The sequence below is a fragment of the Meleagris gallopavo genome, chromosome 12 (genome assembly GCF_905368555.1).
Source record: "Meleagris gallopavo chromosome 12, MGAL_WU_HG_1.1, whole genome shotgun sequence".
NCBI lineage: Eukaryota > Metazoa > Chordata > Aves > Galliformes > Phasianidae > Meleagris > Meleagris gallopavo.
The window spans coordinates 614,823-630,595 of record NC_139415.1 but is presented as its reverse complement, the minus strand read 5'-3'; the positions used below and the strand labels follow the sequence as shown (position 1 = coordinate 630,595).

Sequence of the window (15,773 nt, the reverse complement as noted above, 5' to 3'; positions counted from 1 at the left end):
CTTCCCTTGAAATTCTTCTTTGGTTGATGCAGGTCACAAGATTAAGAACGACTGGAGAATTTAAACGGAGTTTTAGAAGTTGGTGAAGTACATATCTTGAGTGCTGCTTTCTACAAAACACTGTACTGCTAGTTTCCTTGGCCAGATCAGGTGATGAAGCTGTATGTCTATCAATACAGAGAGCATGGCCTGGGAGCCTGGAGGCACTCTGCAGGAAAGGCGTGAGAAGACACAAGAGCCAGATTTCCGTCTTATGGTTCTACACCCAAGTATCTGATAAAAAGTCTCTGGTGTGGGAGAGAGAAGGTATCTATAACTTCCATAGCAGCTCTGTGCTGAGAGGCACTGAGGCGCCCATTCGCCGCCTGGATAAGCTCTCGAGAGAGGTCTGCTATCTGCTGGGTGCCTGCATTTGGGACATCAGGAGGAAGATGTTGGGTAGGATAAAGCTGGAGGACTACTATCCCCACCTGGTCCTTCAACCTGGGTGGCATAAGGCTGCGACCAGGGTAGGAAAAAAATGTCAAAAAAGTCTTTATGTGCCTTGGGAAGATGCTGAAGGGATTGGGAATGCAGGTGGTGCTCTCCTCAGTCCTCCTCGTTGAAGACTGAGGTCTGGGCAGGAAGAGGAGAACGAACCAGCTGGATGACAGGCTGCATGGGTGGTGTCACACTCAGGTCTTTGGCTTCTATGATCTACGACACACCTTCAGTAAACCACGGGATGGGCACAACTGACTGGGAAGAGCAGCAAGCTGGCTGGGCTCACTGCGAGAGCTTTAAACTGGAACTGCTGGGGCAGGGGGGTGTAGTGCTGAGGAACAGAGAAGAGCCAGGGAATGCTGTCAGCTCAGATCTGTCCCGGAGGTTTGTGGGAAGGCTCCTCTGGGAAGGCAGCGTGTCTGAAAGCTCAACTGGAGTGCCTCTATACCAACGCACGCAGCATGGGGAATAAGAGGGAGGAGATGGAGAGTGTGGTGCACTTGGAAAACTTTGATCTTATTGCCATCACAGAAACATGGTGGGATGATTCACATAACTGGAATACCATGATGGAGGGCTATGAGCTTTACAGAAAGGGCAGGCAAGGTAGAGGGGGTGGAGGTGATGGCCTCTGTGTTAAGAAGTGGATGGACTGCAAGGAGCTGCCTCTGAGGAACAGCCAGGAGCAGGTGGAGGGCCGGTGGGTTAAGGCTGGGGGTGGGACCAGGCTGTGCATGCTCCATCTTGAGGAATTTAAGGCCAGGGTGAATGGAGCCCTGGGCAATCTGATCTACTACTCGATCTAGCGACTGGCAGTCCTGCTTGCAGCAGGGGGGTTGAAACTACATGATCCTTGAGGTCCCTACCAATCCAAGCCATTCTGTGATTGATTCTATTCAATAATTGAACATCCTCAATAATGTTTAGGAGAAAAAGAAGACAAAAGGTGCCCTGCAATTGCGCCAGGGGGATTGAGGTTGCATGTTAGGAAATCGAGAGAGTGGTCAGGCACTGGAATGGGCTGCCTAGGTGGTGTCACTGTCCCTGGAGGTGTTAAAAAACATTAGATGTTGTACAGCAGGATATGGTTTAGTGGGATATATTGGTGGCTGGTGGATGATTGGACTGGATGATCTTAGAGTGATTCTATGATTAAGACTGAAAGGCTTAAAAAGACTGAACGTGGTCCAAATAATATTTTGGGAATGACAGCTGTCTTTGTGCTATGTACTAAAATTTGTGAACTAATATGCTTGAAAATGAAGCCAGGCATCATTGTCCATCAAAGAGAACAAGATGCCTTGATTGTACGCAGCATGAAGATCTGCTGTCAGAGCAGACAACTACAAACTGCTACCCAAAACGGAGTTAATGCATTAATCAGGCAATATAATAAAGCACATTATTTTACTACCACTGTCAACCCAGTCCACACTAATAAGCATGCATAAATACAGTACTGCACACATGCTTCAAACAGTGCAGCCTCCTACAAGCAACACTTCTAATGAGGAATATTCATCCTGATTGTATCTGAAGGCTTTAGATGTAGTCTGTATTGGGTGTTCTATCATTCCAAGCACAGCTGCATGGAACAAGAAGAGTTGAGCCCAGACAGGTTACTGCATCTCACACTCAATTCTGTGCCCACAAAGCCCAGCTCGCATGAGCTATGTGGGTGCAGGAATCGCAGACACAGCCAGAACAGCACGCAGCAGTTAAAGGAGCAGAGCGAGCCCAGAACCACTCACTGGGAAGTAAGAGCACCAACAGCTCCAGCTAGGGGCCAGCAGCTGGAGATCTGCTCAACTTCTGACACCTCTGCTAATACAGAAAATCCAGACTCTCAACACCAATATTACCACTAGAAAGAAAAAATGGGGAAATTCATAAACTTGCAGTTTATCTGGGCCACAACGCCCAGCCTCCCCGAAGGACCCTGTGCTGGCAGTCTTTTCTGCTGTGCAACACCAGTGCCACTGACAGGGCATCCTGAGCTGGACGCTGTGCACATCCATGGGACACACATCTTACTCCACTCCATTTGTTCACAATCTGGAGGAATTCCACCGCTCTTCCAGCCATTTGTTGCTTTGAGAAAGGTTTGCCAAAGACCGAAGTCTTCCTAAATTAAGCAAGAAATGTGCTTGCCACAAAGGCAAGAATCAGCCCCTGCTACCCGTGCTGGCACAGGGTTTCTGTTCTCCAGACCAAGGGGAATTCAGAGGGATGCCAAGCGAGACAGTGCTGCCAACACACCTGATTGCGCAGGGCCTGCTGTGAAGGTCGGTCCCGATGGACGTGGCTGTCTCTCGTTATTGCAGACGTCCCGGAATCTACGTGAACAGATCCCACTGGAGTAGGCTGGAAAACAAGGTGTTTGTTAGGACACAAGTCAGGTCGGCTCCTATCATGCACAAACAGCACAGGAAGACATCAAAACGCTGCACTAAGGTACTGGCAGCAACCAGGCATAATTACAGCAAGAGCTACGGGATGCCTGTGATTTGACTGCTTGCTGGATACCGGCATCAAACATCTTGTAGAAAAGTGAACTAAAAAGATACATCTGAATCTCTTCCAGTGTCAGATCGCACCGCACAAATAGGATTACTGCAACTGCAAAACATACAGGCTTGTTTTCCTCAGCTCATTGTCTTGTTGCTTTTAAAAACCACCCTTGCATAGAAACAGGATGTGTTAAAATTAAAGCTTCATCTGCTCTATTCTCACCAAAGTCACAATCCTTGCTCACAACATCAAAATCTCCATAGCAACCACTGCAGTTGCAGTGCAATAGCAAGCTTGTCTTACAAGGTGCTTTTTATCAATTGTTTTTGTAATTAAACAAAAATGAGAGAAAAATCATGATTCACGAAGGGAATGATTTCTTACTAAAATGAACTGCTCTGCGCGCAGAAAACACCGGCAATGCTAAATATAGTTGGATGGGAAGTCACTGGCAGCGGTACCAGGTTCAGCACTGAAGGCACTTGAGCCGGCACCAGTGACAATTAATTTACAGCTGCCTTTGCCACTGGTGGTGCACAGTGACTGGCTGTTAGCAAGAAGGCTGTCAGCAGAACGACACCAAGCGACGGGCTGCAGCACAGGCACAGATCAGATGGGCAGCCAACGGAAGAGCTTTAGATGCTTTATCAGATTTCCCAGTGACATATCTTTTAGCAAAGATCCTCCTGAATACAAATGGCTTTTGACAATAGGAGTAATGGATTGAGATCACGGTTATGTTCCATCTGGTGCTAAGTGGAGCTTGGATACTCCCACGTTGCCCTGCCATATTTAGAGCTGGCTCAGCCTCTGGAGCAGGGTAAGCCCAGGGATCGTCAAGAGATCACAATCAGTTTGCCTTTTATTGTTTTCTGAGCACCTGTCAGAGCCCTGCCCACATCTCCTGTACTTCTCTTTGACAACTCAACTGCTATGCTGGGTGCTGAGGAAGCAAGTATGGCTCCAGCTGTAAGATGGATGTCTTCAGATATTGATGACCAAAGGTTTCAAATCATATGCTGGGATAGAGGAAATAAATTCTAGTCCTGCTCATGGCTGCAAAGGAGCAAGTCAGCACTGAATGTGCCACACCAAGGCAAACCCAAATTGGTGGCAAGGGGCCATCTGCCCCTTAGGATAACTCATGGCACCACAAGAACCCCCTAACACAGCACCAGGACTTCTCTCTGCATTGAGCCTGTACTTGCTGGCTGCAGAAAAGAAGGGAGCGGTTTGATCCTGACTCACTGGCACTACTGGAACAAACCGAGAGCCAGGTGGGGAAGCAGCAAGGCCTGCATTCTGCAGGAGGGACTCACAATTGGCCTGCCGACCCAGTCATAGGCGTAGTCAAAGGTGTAGCCTTTCTTCTCAAACAGCTCTGTGAAGATGGTTCGTAAGTAGTCGTAGTCTGGTCTCTCAAAGAAATCTAACCGCCGGACGTAACGGAGGTATGTGGCCATCTCCTCTGTTGGAGAAGGGGAGAAGGGAAGCAGTGTCAGCTCTGCCCACGCATCACTCCATCACTTACAAGCCTCTCAGCGCATGGCACGCGATACACACACACACACTGGAAAGGTGCTTTTCAGTCAACTCTAACAAGGCCCTTCCATGGCACAAAGCACGACAGTTCTCCAGGCTGGACCAGGGGCAGATCTCCAGAGCTGCCCAGGCTCTGCCACATTCAGCCAGGCAGATCGATGGGAGCTGAGGACAGCCTGCAGGCCTTCACCCCCCATGACCTACCCAGCCTCCTGCTGCTTATGAACCTCACTCAGCTCTCTAGAGCCCTCCAGCCCTGCCCAAAGCCTAATAATAGCTTGCTTTCATTCTGAATCTTCTGAATGAGCTGCTATAAAGCAAGGCCTATATTACAGCACTGAGCATCACGCAGGGAGAATTGTCTGGGCTGCTGCTGATAACCTTGGCTTTCCTTTGAAAACTACTGCTTTAGCAGCAGCCCACAATGCAAATCGATGCAAATGCATCTCTAACAATGCTGGAGTCCCACACCTGCTGCAGAGGGCTGCTGCTCTACCTCCAGCAAGTTCCACAGCAAGTTTCACTCTGTACCCCTGTATAAAAACAAACACTAAAATGCACTCTACAACAAAGGACAGTTCTCTGAGCCTGCCTACAGGATGCTCACACATATGTCAGCTCATTGGCATTTAAAATAGACACAGTGATTTCTATACCAGCACAGGACTGTTGTTCTGAGCAGAGCTCAACATTAGGAATGAGACTGGGTACTGCAGGAAGAAGCTCAGCTTTTGCCTTTAACTGACAAAAATAAAAGCAGCTCTGCTCGGTGATGGCTAGCTACGCCTATGGTTGGCAGCTTGTGTGTCACACTGAGGCAAAAGAAGAAGAAAGGTCATTTCCTCCTCCTGTTTTTATCTTTGAAAGATGGAGGATCAATGGGTTTCAGGCAAGTGTGGGAAAGAAGTTGTCTCATCTCCCTTCAGCTGAGACCTGCATGTGTGACAGAGCTCTGAGGAAGGAGTACTGGGAAGGGAAGAAATGGGGAAAAGAGCAAAAATGACAACAGCCAACCTGATGCCTTTCTGCTTGGAGCTTGGTGGATTTGGATGGAAACGTGTCTGGGAAATAAGAAGGACTTGAACAAGCAACAATTCCTTCCAGACTTGCTGCTCCTTGTGCTGGTAAAGAGCCATGGACATGAATTAGTGGGCATGGTGAGATGGGTTGATGGTTGGACTAAATGATCTTAGAGGCTTTTCCCAACCGTAATGATTCTGTGAGTCTATGAGAATGGCTCCAACAGGAATGGGGCTGATTGTGAGGTGCTCTCCCTGTTGTCCAGTTTCTCACCTCGCAGACAAAATACTGAAACCACTGCATGGAGGCTACCCCGTACCCCGGGAGGGCTTTCACTTCTTGCTCTGCTCTCCCAGCTCTGCGATGGACTTCTACTGAACTGGAGAAAAGCTGCCAAGCTTTGCTAGAAGCACACCCTTAATAAAGCTCTCCTTAAAGCCATTGTTAGAAGGTGGAATTCAGTGACATCGTCCCATCTTCTAAGCTGGCCACCTAAGATTTTAGCACCTGTAAGTCTTTTCAATTGAAAACAAATCAACTGAGTAGAGCCAACACAGTCACTTGAGAGAGGGAAAACAACAAGGTTCTCTGTGGGAAGGAAGAAAAGCAGGGACATGGGGCACTCGGGCACTGCCCAGCTTGCAGAGTGGGAAGAGTTATGCTTGGACCAAGCCACAGTCACAAGCTCTCAGCCCTGCCAATTCCTAGCAGCAGCCCCAGTTGTTTTCCTGCTTGAGGAACGACACAACACGTGTACATCACTGAAATACTCTCCGCCAGAGCTGCTCAGAGCTATCATATTAAACAAGGAATGTGTGTCTCCAACTGCACTCCAGTGACCCCATCAGTGCTTTACCTGGAAAGTTCTCACAGAGAACTTCAACCGGAGTGTTTCTCTTTGTATCCCCGATCTTCTGATACCTCTCTTTTAAGGTGTCAGCCTGTAGTGCACAAAGACAAAACAGTTGTGGGGAAAGAGTTCAACAGTGTGAGAAATGACATGCTATGTGGGAAGAAAAACAAGGTGTTTAATACTGATTCTGGGTGGTAGCAGGTGACGTTACTTGCAGCTGAACTGCATCCTAGATTACAGTATGCTACCCTGCTGTTATCTTCACTATGTGCTTTGCATGCAGTCAGCACAGACCCTCCAGAGAGGCATTTAGAATGCCTTCAGTACTTGAAAGGAAGCACGCTGGTTGTGCTCACAGGGCTCATTTCTTACTAGCCCAGTCCTGGTATAGGGAAGCTTTTCTGGGGCAAGAAATTAAAACTGCATATACTTTGATTGCACATCAGTATCCTGACACTCCAGCAAAGAGCTGTCCTAGGCTGAGAGCCATCTGCAAGCATGACAGCTTCATAAGCAACTGCAAAAGCAGTTAAACTGTGACAGCAATTTTGACATGTCATGTTTTTACTGTGCATAACAGAATGCCACCACAGAGTCAAGCAACCAGATTATATCAGTCACATTTCTCCCAAATCCCGTGCTACTTCTTTCACCCCCAAAGTGTCTGTCACTTAGCACTGATTAAGCAGCTGGTCATCCAGAAAAATGACATACTTTTCAGTTTGTTTTCCCACCTGAATCGCTCCTGAAGCAGAGCACTCTGCTCCAGTTGGCACCCTACAAACAGGTTTCACTGCCTCCATTTCAAAATATGCCCATTAGTCCTGCCAGCAATATAATTAACATTGTAAGATGTCCTCTTAAGACCTTAGCATTGACAGTAGAGACCAGAAGTGGAGGCTGAGGAAACCTACAAGAATGAAGATGCCACGTTTTCAGGCTGAAGAGTTTGGGTGTGCTCTGAAGCTAAAGAAATGCAGGACTTCAAGGAACACACAACTAATTCTCATTAAGTTCAGCACTGATCCAAGGAAAATTTTGCAGTCTTGTCTAAACCTGGAATTATTTTAGAGTAGTTTATAGGATTACTTTAAAGCGGGCAAGTTCAAACTAAAGAAATAAAATATGTAATAGAATAACACACTCATAGATTTACCAGTGGAAGTGCACCTACTGCCAGAGAGGTTCTGAGTCCTTTCAGGATCGTTTCTGTGCTTGAAAATCCCTTCTGTGTTTTCTGAGTTACTGCTGACACTTCTGACATGTGTTGATAAGGCAAAGCTGAGGTTAACTCTGGATAGATGGTGACAAAGCAGCTTAGCAGGTTCTATCATGCCATCGGCCACAGCAGCACTCTGCTGAAGACTGTGAGTCCAAAAGCTCATCTGTTTTTTCACAGCATACCAACATGCCTAAAAGGAGTCACTGTCTTCACTAAAAACCTCTTAAGCTGATCACCCTCACTCCCTTCACTCAGTGCAGCTCCAGAGGTGAACACGTAGCTGCATGATCAGGAAGGTGGTGGAGAAGTGAAGATGAAGCCAGAAGCAGCCTTGGAGCCAGCACATGGCATTCTGCTGATGGATGTCAGCTGCGGCTGTTGTAACTCAATTGCTCGCAGCCCTCGGCACTGTACATGACATTTCATAAACTTACAATCCAGAACTGAGCACTGAGCGTCCGGTGTCCCTGGAGGGAAGCCAAGCTCCGTACTTCTGCCAGAAAAACTTTTCAGGCTAAAGTCTCTCGGCAAGTTAAAACCATCAGACTGCTCCTATTACAAACACGATCCTAGATGCAGCTGGGGCACTGTGTGCCATAACCGGAATTTCATAAACAACCATTGTGTTCTGGGCAGGTTCACATTACAGCTAAGCTGCTCCAACTGCTCAGCAGCCCCACTGCTGCCCTCTCTGTCCCAGCTGCTCCTTTGTTCGCATCTTCCCTGCAGAGCTGCACCGAGTCAGTGATGCTAACACTAATCTGCAGTGACAGGTAACGTACTTCTGGCCTGGCATCTTCTCTGCAGGTAAATCTAACACCTTAGTATTCAACTTCACAGACATACAGGACTGCTCTGCCCTGATTTTCCATATGTTATCCTGACAGATTCACATCTGGGCAGAAAAGTGAGTTTCAAGGGGCAAAACCTAAGACTCAAACCTACCTTCAGTCCTTGCCAGGGCAGACTGCCTCGGAGGAAATACATAAACATGTGGCCAAGGGCTTCCAAGTCATCTCGACGACTTTGCTCTGCAACAGAAGAGATGACAAATTATTGCTGCAGCTGCAGAAATTGATCTGGCTGGTAGGAAAAGGGATTTCAGGCAGAAGGCTGTGGCAGGAATGCTCACTTGAATCATACAATCATTACGGTTGGAAAAGACCATTTAGTCCAACCATCTACCTACTGCCAATATTGCCCACTAAACCATGTCCCTCAGTGCCACATCTACATATTTCTTAAACGTGCAATCTCAGGGCTTGTGCAAAAGAACTTGGAACTCGTTACAAGGAACAAAAAACACACGGATCAGCTAGCAGATAGGAGCTGGGAGCCAGTGTGCAGAGCACTGTGTGCAAAGGATGTGCTGGATTACTTCCTCTGAGCCCCGCAGGAGCGGGCAGGGGACACTCGCAGCCAGCTGTGGGAACTGACACGCACACAGTGCCAGCCATCTCCTGCTGCTTCTGGAGCTCAGTGCATCACACAGGGTTAAAAATAGCTCCTTTTAGCGCTGCTTTTGCTCGTGAAACACTCGCTGCTGTTGCCATGCAGATGTTATGATTATAGATGAGGTAAAAAAATATCAAAAGGAGGCCTCGAGCCAAGGGAAAGGCATCCTTTAAAATAATCTACCGAAATGTGGCCCACACTGCCAACAAGCCACAGGATACAAGGGAGAACAAAGGCAACGCGAGCAGCAGGAGGTTGTCCTGTTGGCATCACTGCTTGCTGGACGAATGGTCCCAGAGCTCCCCAGCAGCGCAGGGCCCCCAGCACTGCTCACCAACCGTCTCTGCCTCCCAGCAGCAGCGACCTGCTCCCCGCCGGCCCCCCCCGCGCACAGAACACGGAGCACACGGGGCCTCGAGGCCGGCTGGCCGGTAGGTGGTGGCAGTGCAGTGCCCTGCGGTGCTCCCATCTGCAGCGGCTCACTTCCTCTGTTTCTTCCCCAGTCCCCTCAGAAACAGAAACTGCACCCATCTCTTCTCATTCCCCAAAACGAGAGGCTCTCCGACCTGTCCCCGTGCCACCGCCCTACCACTCTATGAGTTTAAATGAATATAAACATTTAATAAGGGCTTCTGCCTTTCAGCCACAAAGATGTAATTTTCCAAGAAGGATACAAGGCAGCGAGTGAGGAGACAGAAGATGGGTTTAAAATTAGTTCTATCATTAAGGAAAGCCATTATTCATTTTCTCCAACCAGTTATTAGGTCGGGGAACAGCAAAGTGTAACATGTGAAACTGAAAGGCGCTGGTGTGGGGCTGCGCTATAAAGATCTCCTCGGTCGCCACTAAGTGTGGCAATTACTGCCTGCCCACTTGCTTTTATCAGAGCAGGACTGCTACCTTTATTGTTTCACTGCTAACAAAAACCATAATTACGAGGCTTCCAGTTCCAACACTTTTAGCTGTCTCAACTGCTCAAAAAAAACCCAACCAACAAACCCCAACAGCCTCACGGCATCGCCATGCGGAGTGGTTAGCAAAGGTATGAAGGGCATGGGAGCCACAAGCTGAGCTACCATCAGAGCTCTCCAGCCCCCAGCACAGCCTGCTCGTGCTGAACGCACAGACCTTTGCCAAGATGTGTGTTGATGGACATGTATCTCGCCGTTCCAGTTAAGCTCTTGTGTTCCCTGTAAGGTATGTGTTTTTTGGTTTCTGGGTCAATGTACTCCTTTGCCAATCCAAAGTCTATGATGTGAATGACGTGGTCTTTCTTATTGCCTTGCCGGCCAATAAGGAAGTTTTCTGGCTTGACATCTCTGTAGATGAGGTTCTTGGAATGCACGTATTCCATTCGGGAGATCTGCAAAAGGACAAAGCAAATATTACTCCCAGGCAGCCCAGCTGCTCCCCTGCAAACAGAACAGCCAGGTTTCGCAGCCCACCACAAAGCCTCCTCAAGCCACCCGCTGCCACCTGCACACACAGGCACTGCACAAGTGGCACCAACAGAGCAGAATGAGGCACCGGTTACTGCCTGAGCTGTGGCATTCTTCATTGCACAGCTGGAAGAGGAATTTGCCATCCCCACCTTTCTCCCTGTGTCCCCTGACTTCATCTGAAAAGGAATGGGACTCTTTCTTCTGTAATGCTACCACCAGCACAGCGTTCTTGGAAGGATTCCATGGAGAATTGCAGCAGCCTTTTTGTATTGATTTTAAACACACTAAGCCGGCTACCAGGAGCTCTTCCCTTACCCACAGCCCTCCCTTGTTGCTCTGTGCCTCACCACCTCCCTCCCTCAACCCATATGCTTTCTTAAACATGCCAAATTCTCCCCGGAGGGGGGTTCTGGGCAGGCGGAAGCCTTACGCTCCTCAATGCCGACTAAAAAGAATAATTAATCTCACCAGTCGTCAAGCAGAATTGGAGTATTTTTCAGCTTTTGACTATCTGTGTTCTGCCACTGAGGAGCAAGCGAAGGGGCAGGTGCCTGGCTCCAAGGGAAGAAGGGCCACCTCAGCTCTCGCAACACACCTCGTTCAGTGCCATTGTTAATTCTGCTTCAGAAAATTCGTAAATGATGTGTAACGATGTTCGAGCAGGTCTGCAAGCAGCTCTCCTTTGTGTCACTAACTCCGTGTTACCGCTCCTCTCCCCTCTCACTTTAAGCAGTGATTTATTTCAATGCGCTGAGAAAACGGATTGCACAGCTCCCAGCCATTACTGCTCATCATTTCCAGGAGGGTGCAGATGCTCTGCACTTCAGCCATTCTTCACATCTTGAGTCAGCTCTGTGACGCAGCAGCAGGTTTGGAGACAAAAAGGTATGTCAGGAGGCAGCTCATATTAAACTGCAACCCTTAAAATGGGAACAAAGGGTTTCCTGGCCCCTCCGTGCAGAACAGGTTTTCAAGCAGAGCCTGAGTGGCTCATTTCGTACATCTCTGCCACCAAAGAAGCCCAGTTGTTGCAACAGCCAATGGCAATGACAGCAATTTGGACAAAAATCCTGGACAGCGGGGATGCTGGATGGAACAACAGACTCCAGCAGCACTCTGAGCTACTGGTGTACCTGCTCTTTGTGCTTCCACCACAGACATGCGCAGGCGGGCTTCGTTCCACCTGCCTGCACATCTCCTGCTGTGCTGCTGGGGATGGCTGGAAGAGGCTCTTCCCGTCAGAAAGATGTCCTGCAGCAGCGGCGTGCTTTATGCCCTGTGACAGGACGCCTGCCCCGCTTCTGTCTGCAGGAGCAGGGAGCTGATGGCTGTCAGCCCTGAGCAGCCAAGGAATGACTTCTGATTTATGTGCAGGAGGTTCAGGCCCTAATGGACGCGTGCTTAATTTCCATGTGTTGCGCAGCTCAGGGCCGTCGGCCGCTCCATCTGTTCAGCTGCATACAGGGGTTGGAGGAAGCGGTTCCGACGCAATGCTCCCAGCCGAGCAGTGTGAGCCTTCAGAAATTCACACTGTGGGAGTGACAGCGCCCAAAAGCTCCCATCAGCCAGAGGAGTCCTCCTGCAGCACGTGTGCAAAAACATCCACAGAGAACCTCTCCTTCCCCCCTCCAGCGGGGACTGAGGCACCAAGGTGCTCCTCCCTGCTCTCTGGGTGGCAGCAGGCTGCTCGCATGGTGGGAAGTCTCCCTGCATTTGGGCATCGTTACCAGGCGTCTCAAACACCAGAGGAGAGTGGCACTGCTTGTGCGATGCGCTGCATTCTGGCAGCGAAGTTTTACGTTTCCTCACGACCGAGATTAGAATTACCGCAGCTTAAGCAGCCTTGGCTGCTCAAAAACAACAGAAAAACAATTTATGCCACTGAACGTGACAGCTCAGCTCCTCTTCTTTTATGTCTCTCTAACACTGGAGTGTGACACAGCAACGGTAATGATTTAGCATAGGAACTGGGAGAAATCCAAGACAACATTCCCCAAAGCCCTGTCACTGAAGCAAAGGGCTTCTGTTCCAGTGGAGCAGCAAGCGCCAGCCCCTTCAGAAAGCACTTTGGAGACAGCCGAGCCCTCCTTCCAGAAGCCCTTCTGGGGAAGGAGATGGAGCATCTGTGAATATGCTAAACCTGTCTCCTTAAACACATGCGTCCACACTGCTATCTCATGACCTCATGACCTCTTCCTGAAAAGATTGGAAACGTCCTCAAACATCTCCCCAAGGAAAAAGGAGAAGTGCTGCCTACAGAGAACACCAGCTCCAGGTGGGATTGCCTTTCCTGTCCCCATGATTCACTCTGAGCACCCTTTTTCCACGCTGGTCCCGGTGTCCTGGTGAGCAGGCAGGCCAGGCAAGGTCACAGGATGGGCAGCTGGTGCCGATGGAGATCCTCCCTGTACAGAACTGATCTGCAACCCCAGTGCTTGGCACAAGGCAAGTCCCTGCCGTGTTAGGCTTCATTTCCCCAGCAGTCTCATGGCAATAAAATTACTCCTGTAAGTACTAGGAAATGTCTCTGACACTACTCTAAAAGATGTAAGTCAGTCAAATACAGCTTGATGCAGGTTGTTTCAACCCAAATTTTGCCCTATGTTACATGCACAAACTGAAAAACATATCCAACGTTGCTACTCTGTTCTCACTGCTTATGAGACCAACAATGATTTTTTCGAACACTGAAGAGTTGCCCAAAACGGTAATACTGTTTCTGGAGTGCAATGAAAAGGGATACAAACTGTATGCAAGGCTTTGCCACCTGATTTAATCAAAAAGACTATAAATTGGTTTTACAATGATGAAGGAGCACTCAAACAAAACCAGGCTGCTTGGCCACAGGAGCACAATGTTGTGCACCAATACCACGTCAGTGTGGATCAACGCTGTGCATCTGTGACCTCAATTTTCCACTTGAGGTTCTGTTGTGGCAAAGCCAAGCTAATTTAGAACTGGTTGGCTAAGAGAGCTGACAAAACACTTTACTCACCAGCTGGATGGCTATCATTAATACCGTTTTCAGAGTGAACGTCCTGTCGCAGAGGTCAAACAAATCTTCCAAGCTAGGACCAAGCAGCTCCAGCACCATGGCATTGTACTTTCCGCACGGTCCAAAATAATAAACCTGGGGAAGCCCTTCAGCTGGAAGAATACGAAAAGGATTGGAATCAGCCATTGGGACAACATGGACACCCTTCCTCCTTTGTTTTCACCTCTTGAGTGTCCTTTCTGATCTTACATGGCAAGCAAATTAGTTTCAGCATGTACTGTGAATGAACCAAAGGCCAAATGAGTGCAGGCTTTGCTTGGCTACACCCTTGAATAGACAAATGGATTTCAAAGCAATAACTTGACCACATGAAAGCACCTGGCTCTGGAAGCACAAAGGCTTGGCCTCAGCATAACCAACTCGGTGTTCCCTGCGTTGCACTGAGCAGCAGGCAGAGCCATGGGCTGGCGCTTGTCTGAGCAGCCAGGAACACAAAACCCTTGCAGCAAACGAGGTATGTTTGAAGAAGGGCTGCAGTTAAACCAAGTGAATCCCTAGCTGGTGTTACACAGCACGACCTCACACAAAGCTTGCCTGCGCTATATTCATAAGAAAGAGCAGAGACTGATGTCTCTGATGATCCATCACCACAAAGAAACAATCAGGGTCCATCCAGGGGAGAACGCGGCGCAGAGCTAACTGGTACTCTTGCTAATCATCAGCCACCAGAACTGGACTGCTGGTGCAGCTGCACAGCTTTGGCTGTGTGTCTGCCCCACGACGTGCCCAGGCAGCTGAGCCCAACACAGATAAAGGCAGAGAATGCCAAAACCGGAGCATGTCAGAAGCAGAGCAGCTTCACCTACAGGTTCAGGAAAACTCGTTAATCTGCCCAACGGCACTAATCAGCTTGCCAACAATACAATAAATGAGGCACCGAGATTACTAGAGCTTAAATATTACAGATTTTATACTCCCGTGAATTACACAAAAAGAACAAAATACAGCTCGGCAAAGATTACTGAGGGATGGCTTTAATCTCGTTAAATCACATGCTCAGGGGATCACGTTAGGCATCGGTCGTCAGGACGCATTAGTGAGACATTACGGAGTATTGCAGGCATTCCCAGCCCAACCCGAGTTCATGTCCCACATCCAACGTCTGCCCAGCACCGGCAACCTAAGCCTGGGAGGCCGCTGCCCTTTGCTTTATGCTGCAGTGAGCATGAACAGCAACAGCACCCTCTGAGAAAGCAGGGCTGTCTGACATGGAAGCAGTTCCAAAAGCAACAGTGGGATCTGACCCAGGCAGCCCTGAATGTTTTCCAAAATCCCCAAATAAACACAAACGGCAATTGAATGCCATCAGCCCTGTGCTGAAGGCTTGACAAGCTTAAAACAGAGACTTCTAAATTCAAGTTCTCTGCACAACATTTGCACCGCAATTTCTACGTCATGATAACAGTCCTGAAAAGTGCAAACCAGGAAGGAAACCAGTCAGGCGAGGAGTGTGCTAATTATGGAATACTGGAGAACAAATTTGCCGACAGGCTCTTAAGGAAGGCTAAGAATCTCATTCCCAGAGCAAGGGAAAAAGAATACATTTACATCCTTACTTGGTAAAGAGTCCGCTGCAATTAAAGTTAAATTCCTACCGGACACGAGAACCAGGAAGATAAATGGCAGCCAGGCTCCAAAGACGGGGGTTTCACGTGGGAAAGGAAGCAGGGCAAGCCTGAGCGCTCTCTGGGGCCCAGCCCCTCCAGTTAGCTCTGCCATCAGCCCCAAGTGCTCTGAGCCAAGAGCTTGGAGTGCCCTTCTCACTTTCACAGGGGGATTAAGCCTCGGGAAGGCTCTGCTCTAGGCAGGAGCTCCCCCAAGGTGAAGCTGTAGCTAAGAACATTTAAAAAAGCATCCTAAGTGGCAGCCTGCAGAGGACGTTATTAGTTTCAGGCATATTTTTAGGGTTCGATTTTCTCCGAGGCTTTTCAGCGGTGCTGCTGTCAGCTCTGCCTGCGGTCAAGAACTCACATCTCGGCTTTGATAGAATAAAAACGCTGTCAAACATCTCATTTTCAGAGGGCATTTGGAGGAACATGACCTAGGCCGTATGGCTGACCAGCCCTTCAGAGCCTCCCAGCCCCACACCGTCAATGCAGCGAAGCTGGGAGGAACGCAGTCTCAACTCACTAAAATTCAAGTCCATACTCAGTATTTCTTTGGGAAAGGACAAAGCTGGAAACAGGAGCT

General features: G+C 48.8%; 1 protein-coding gene across 6 annotated transcripts in view; it reads right to left on the bottom strand.

The window, feature by feature from the left end:
• The window catches only part of CSNK1G1 (casein kinase 1 gamma 1), an 86,432-nt gene that overhangs the window by 9,754 nt on the left and 60,905 nt on the right, over nucleotides 1–15,773 (bottom strand). For all 6 annotated transcript variants that reach the window (XM_085233793.1, XM_085233789.1, XM_085233790.1 and 3 more), the window contains 6 exons: nucleotides 13,524–13,675; nucleotides 10,215–10,449; nucleotides 8,577–8,662; nucleotides 6,413–6,497; nucleotides 4,314–4,462; nucleotides 2,743–2,847 (listed from right to left, as the gene is read on the bottom strand). In XM_085233793.1, the coding sequence (XP_085089919.1) occupies nucleotides 2,743–2,847; nucleotides 4,314–4,462; nucleotides 6,413–6,497; nucleotides 8,577–8,662; nucleotides 10,215–10,449; nucleotides 13,524–13,675 (812 nt within the window). The remainder of the gene's footprint in view (nucleotides 1–2,742; nucleotides 2,848–4,313; nucleotides 4,463–6,412; nucleotides 6,498–8,576; nucleotides 8,663–10,214; nucleotides 10,450–13,523; nucleotides 13,676–15,773) is intronic.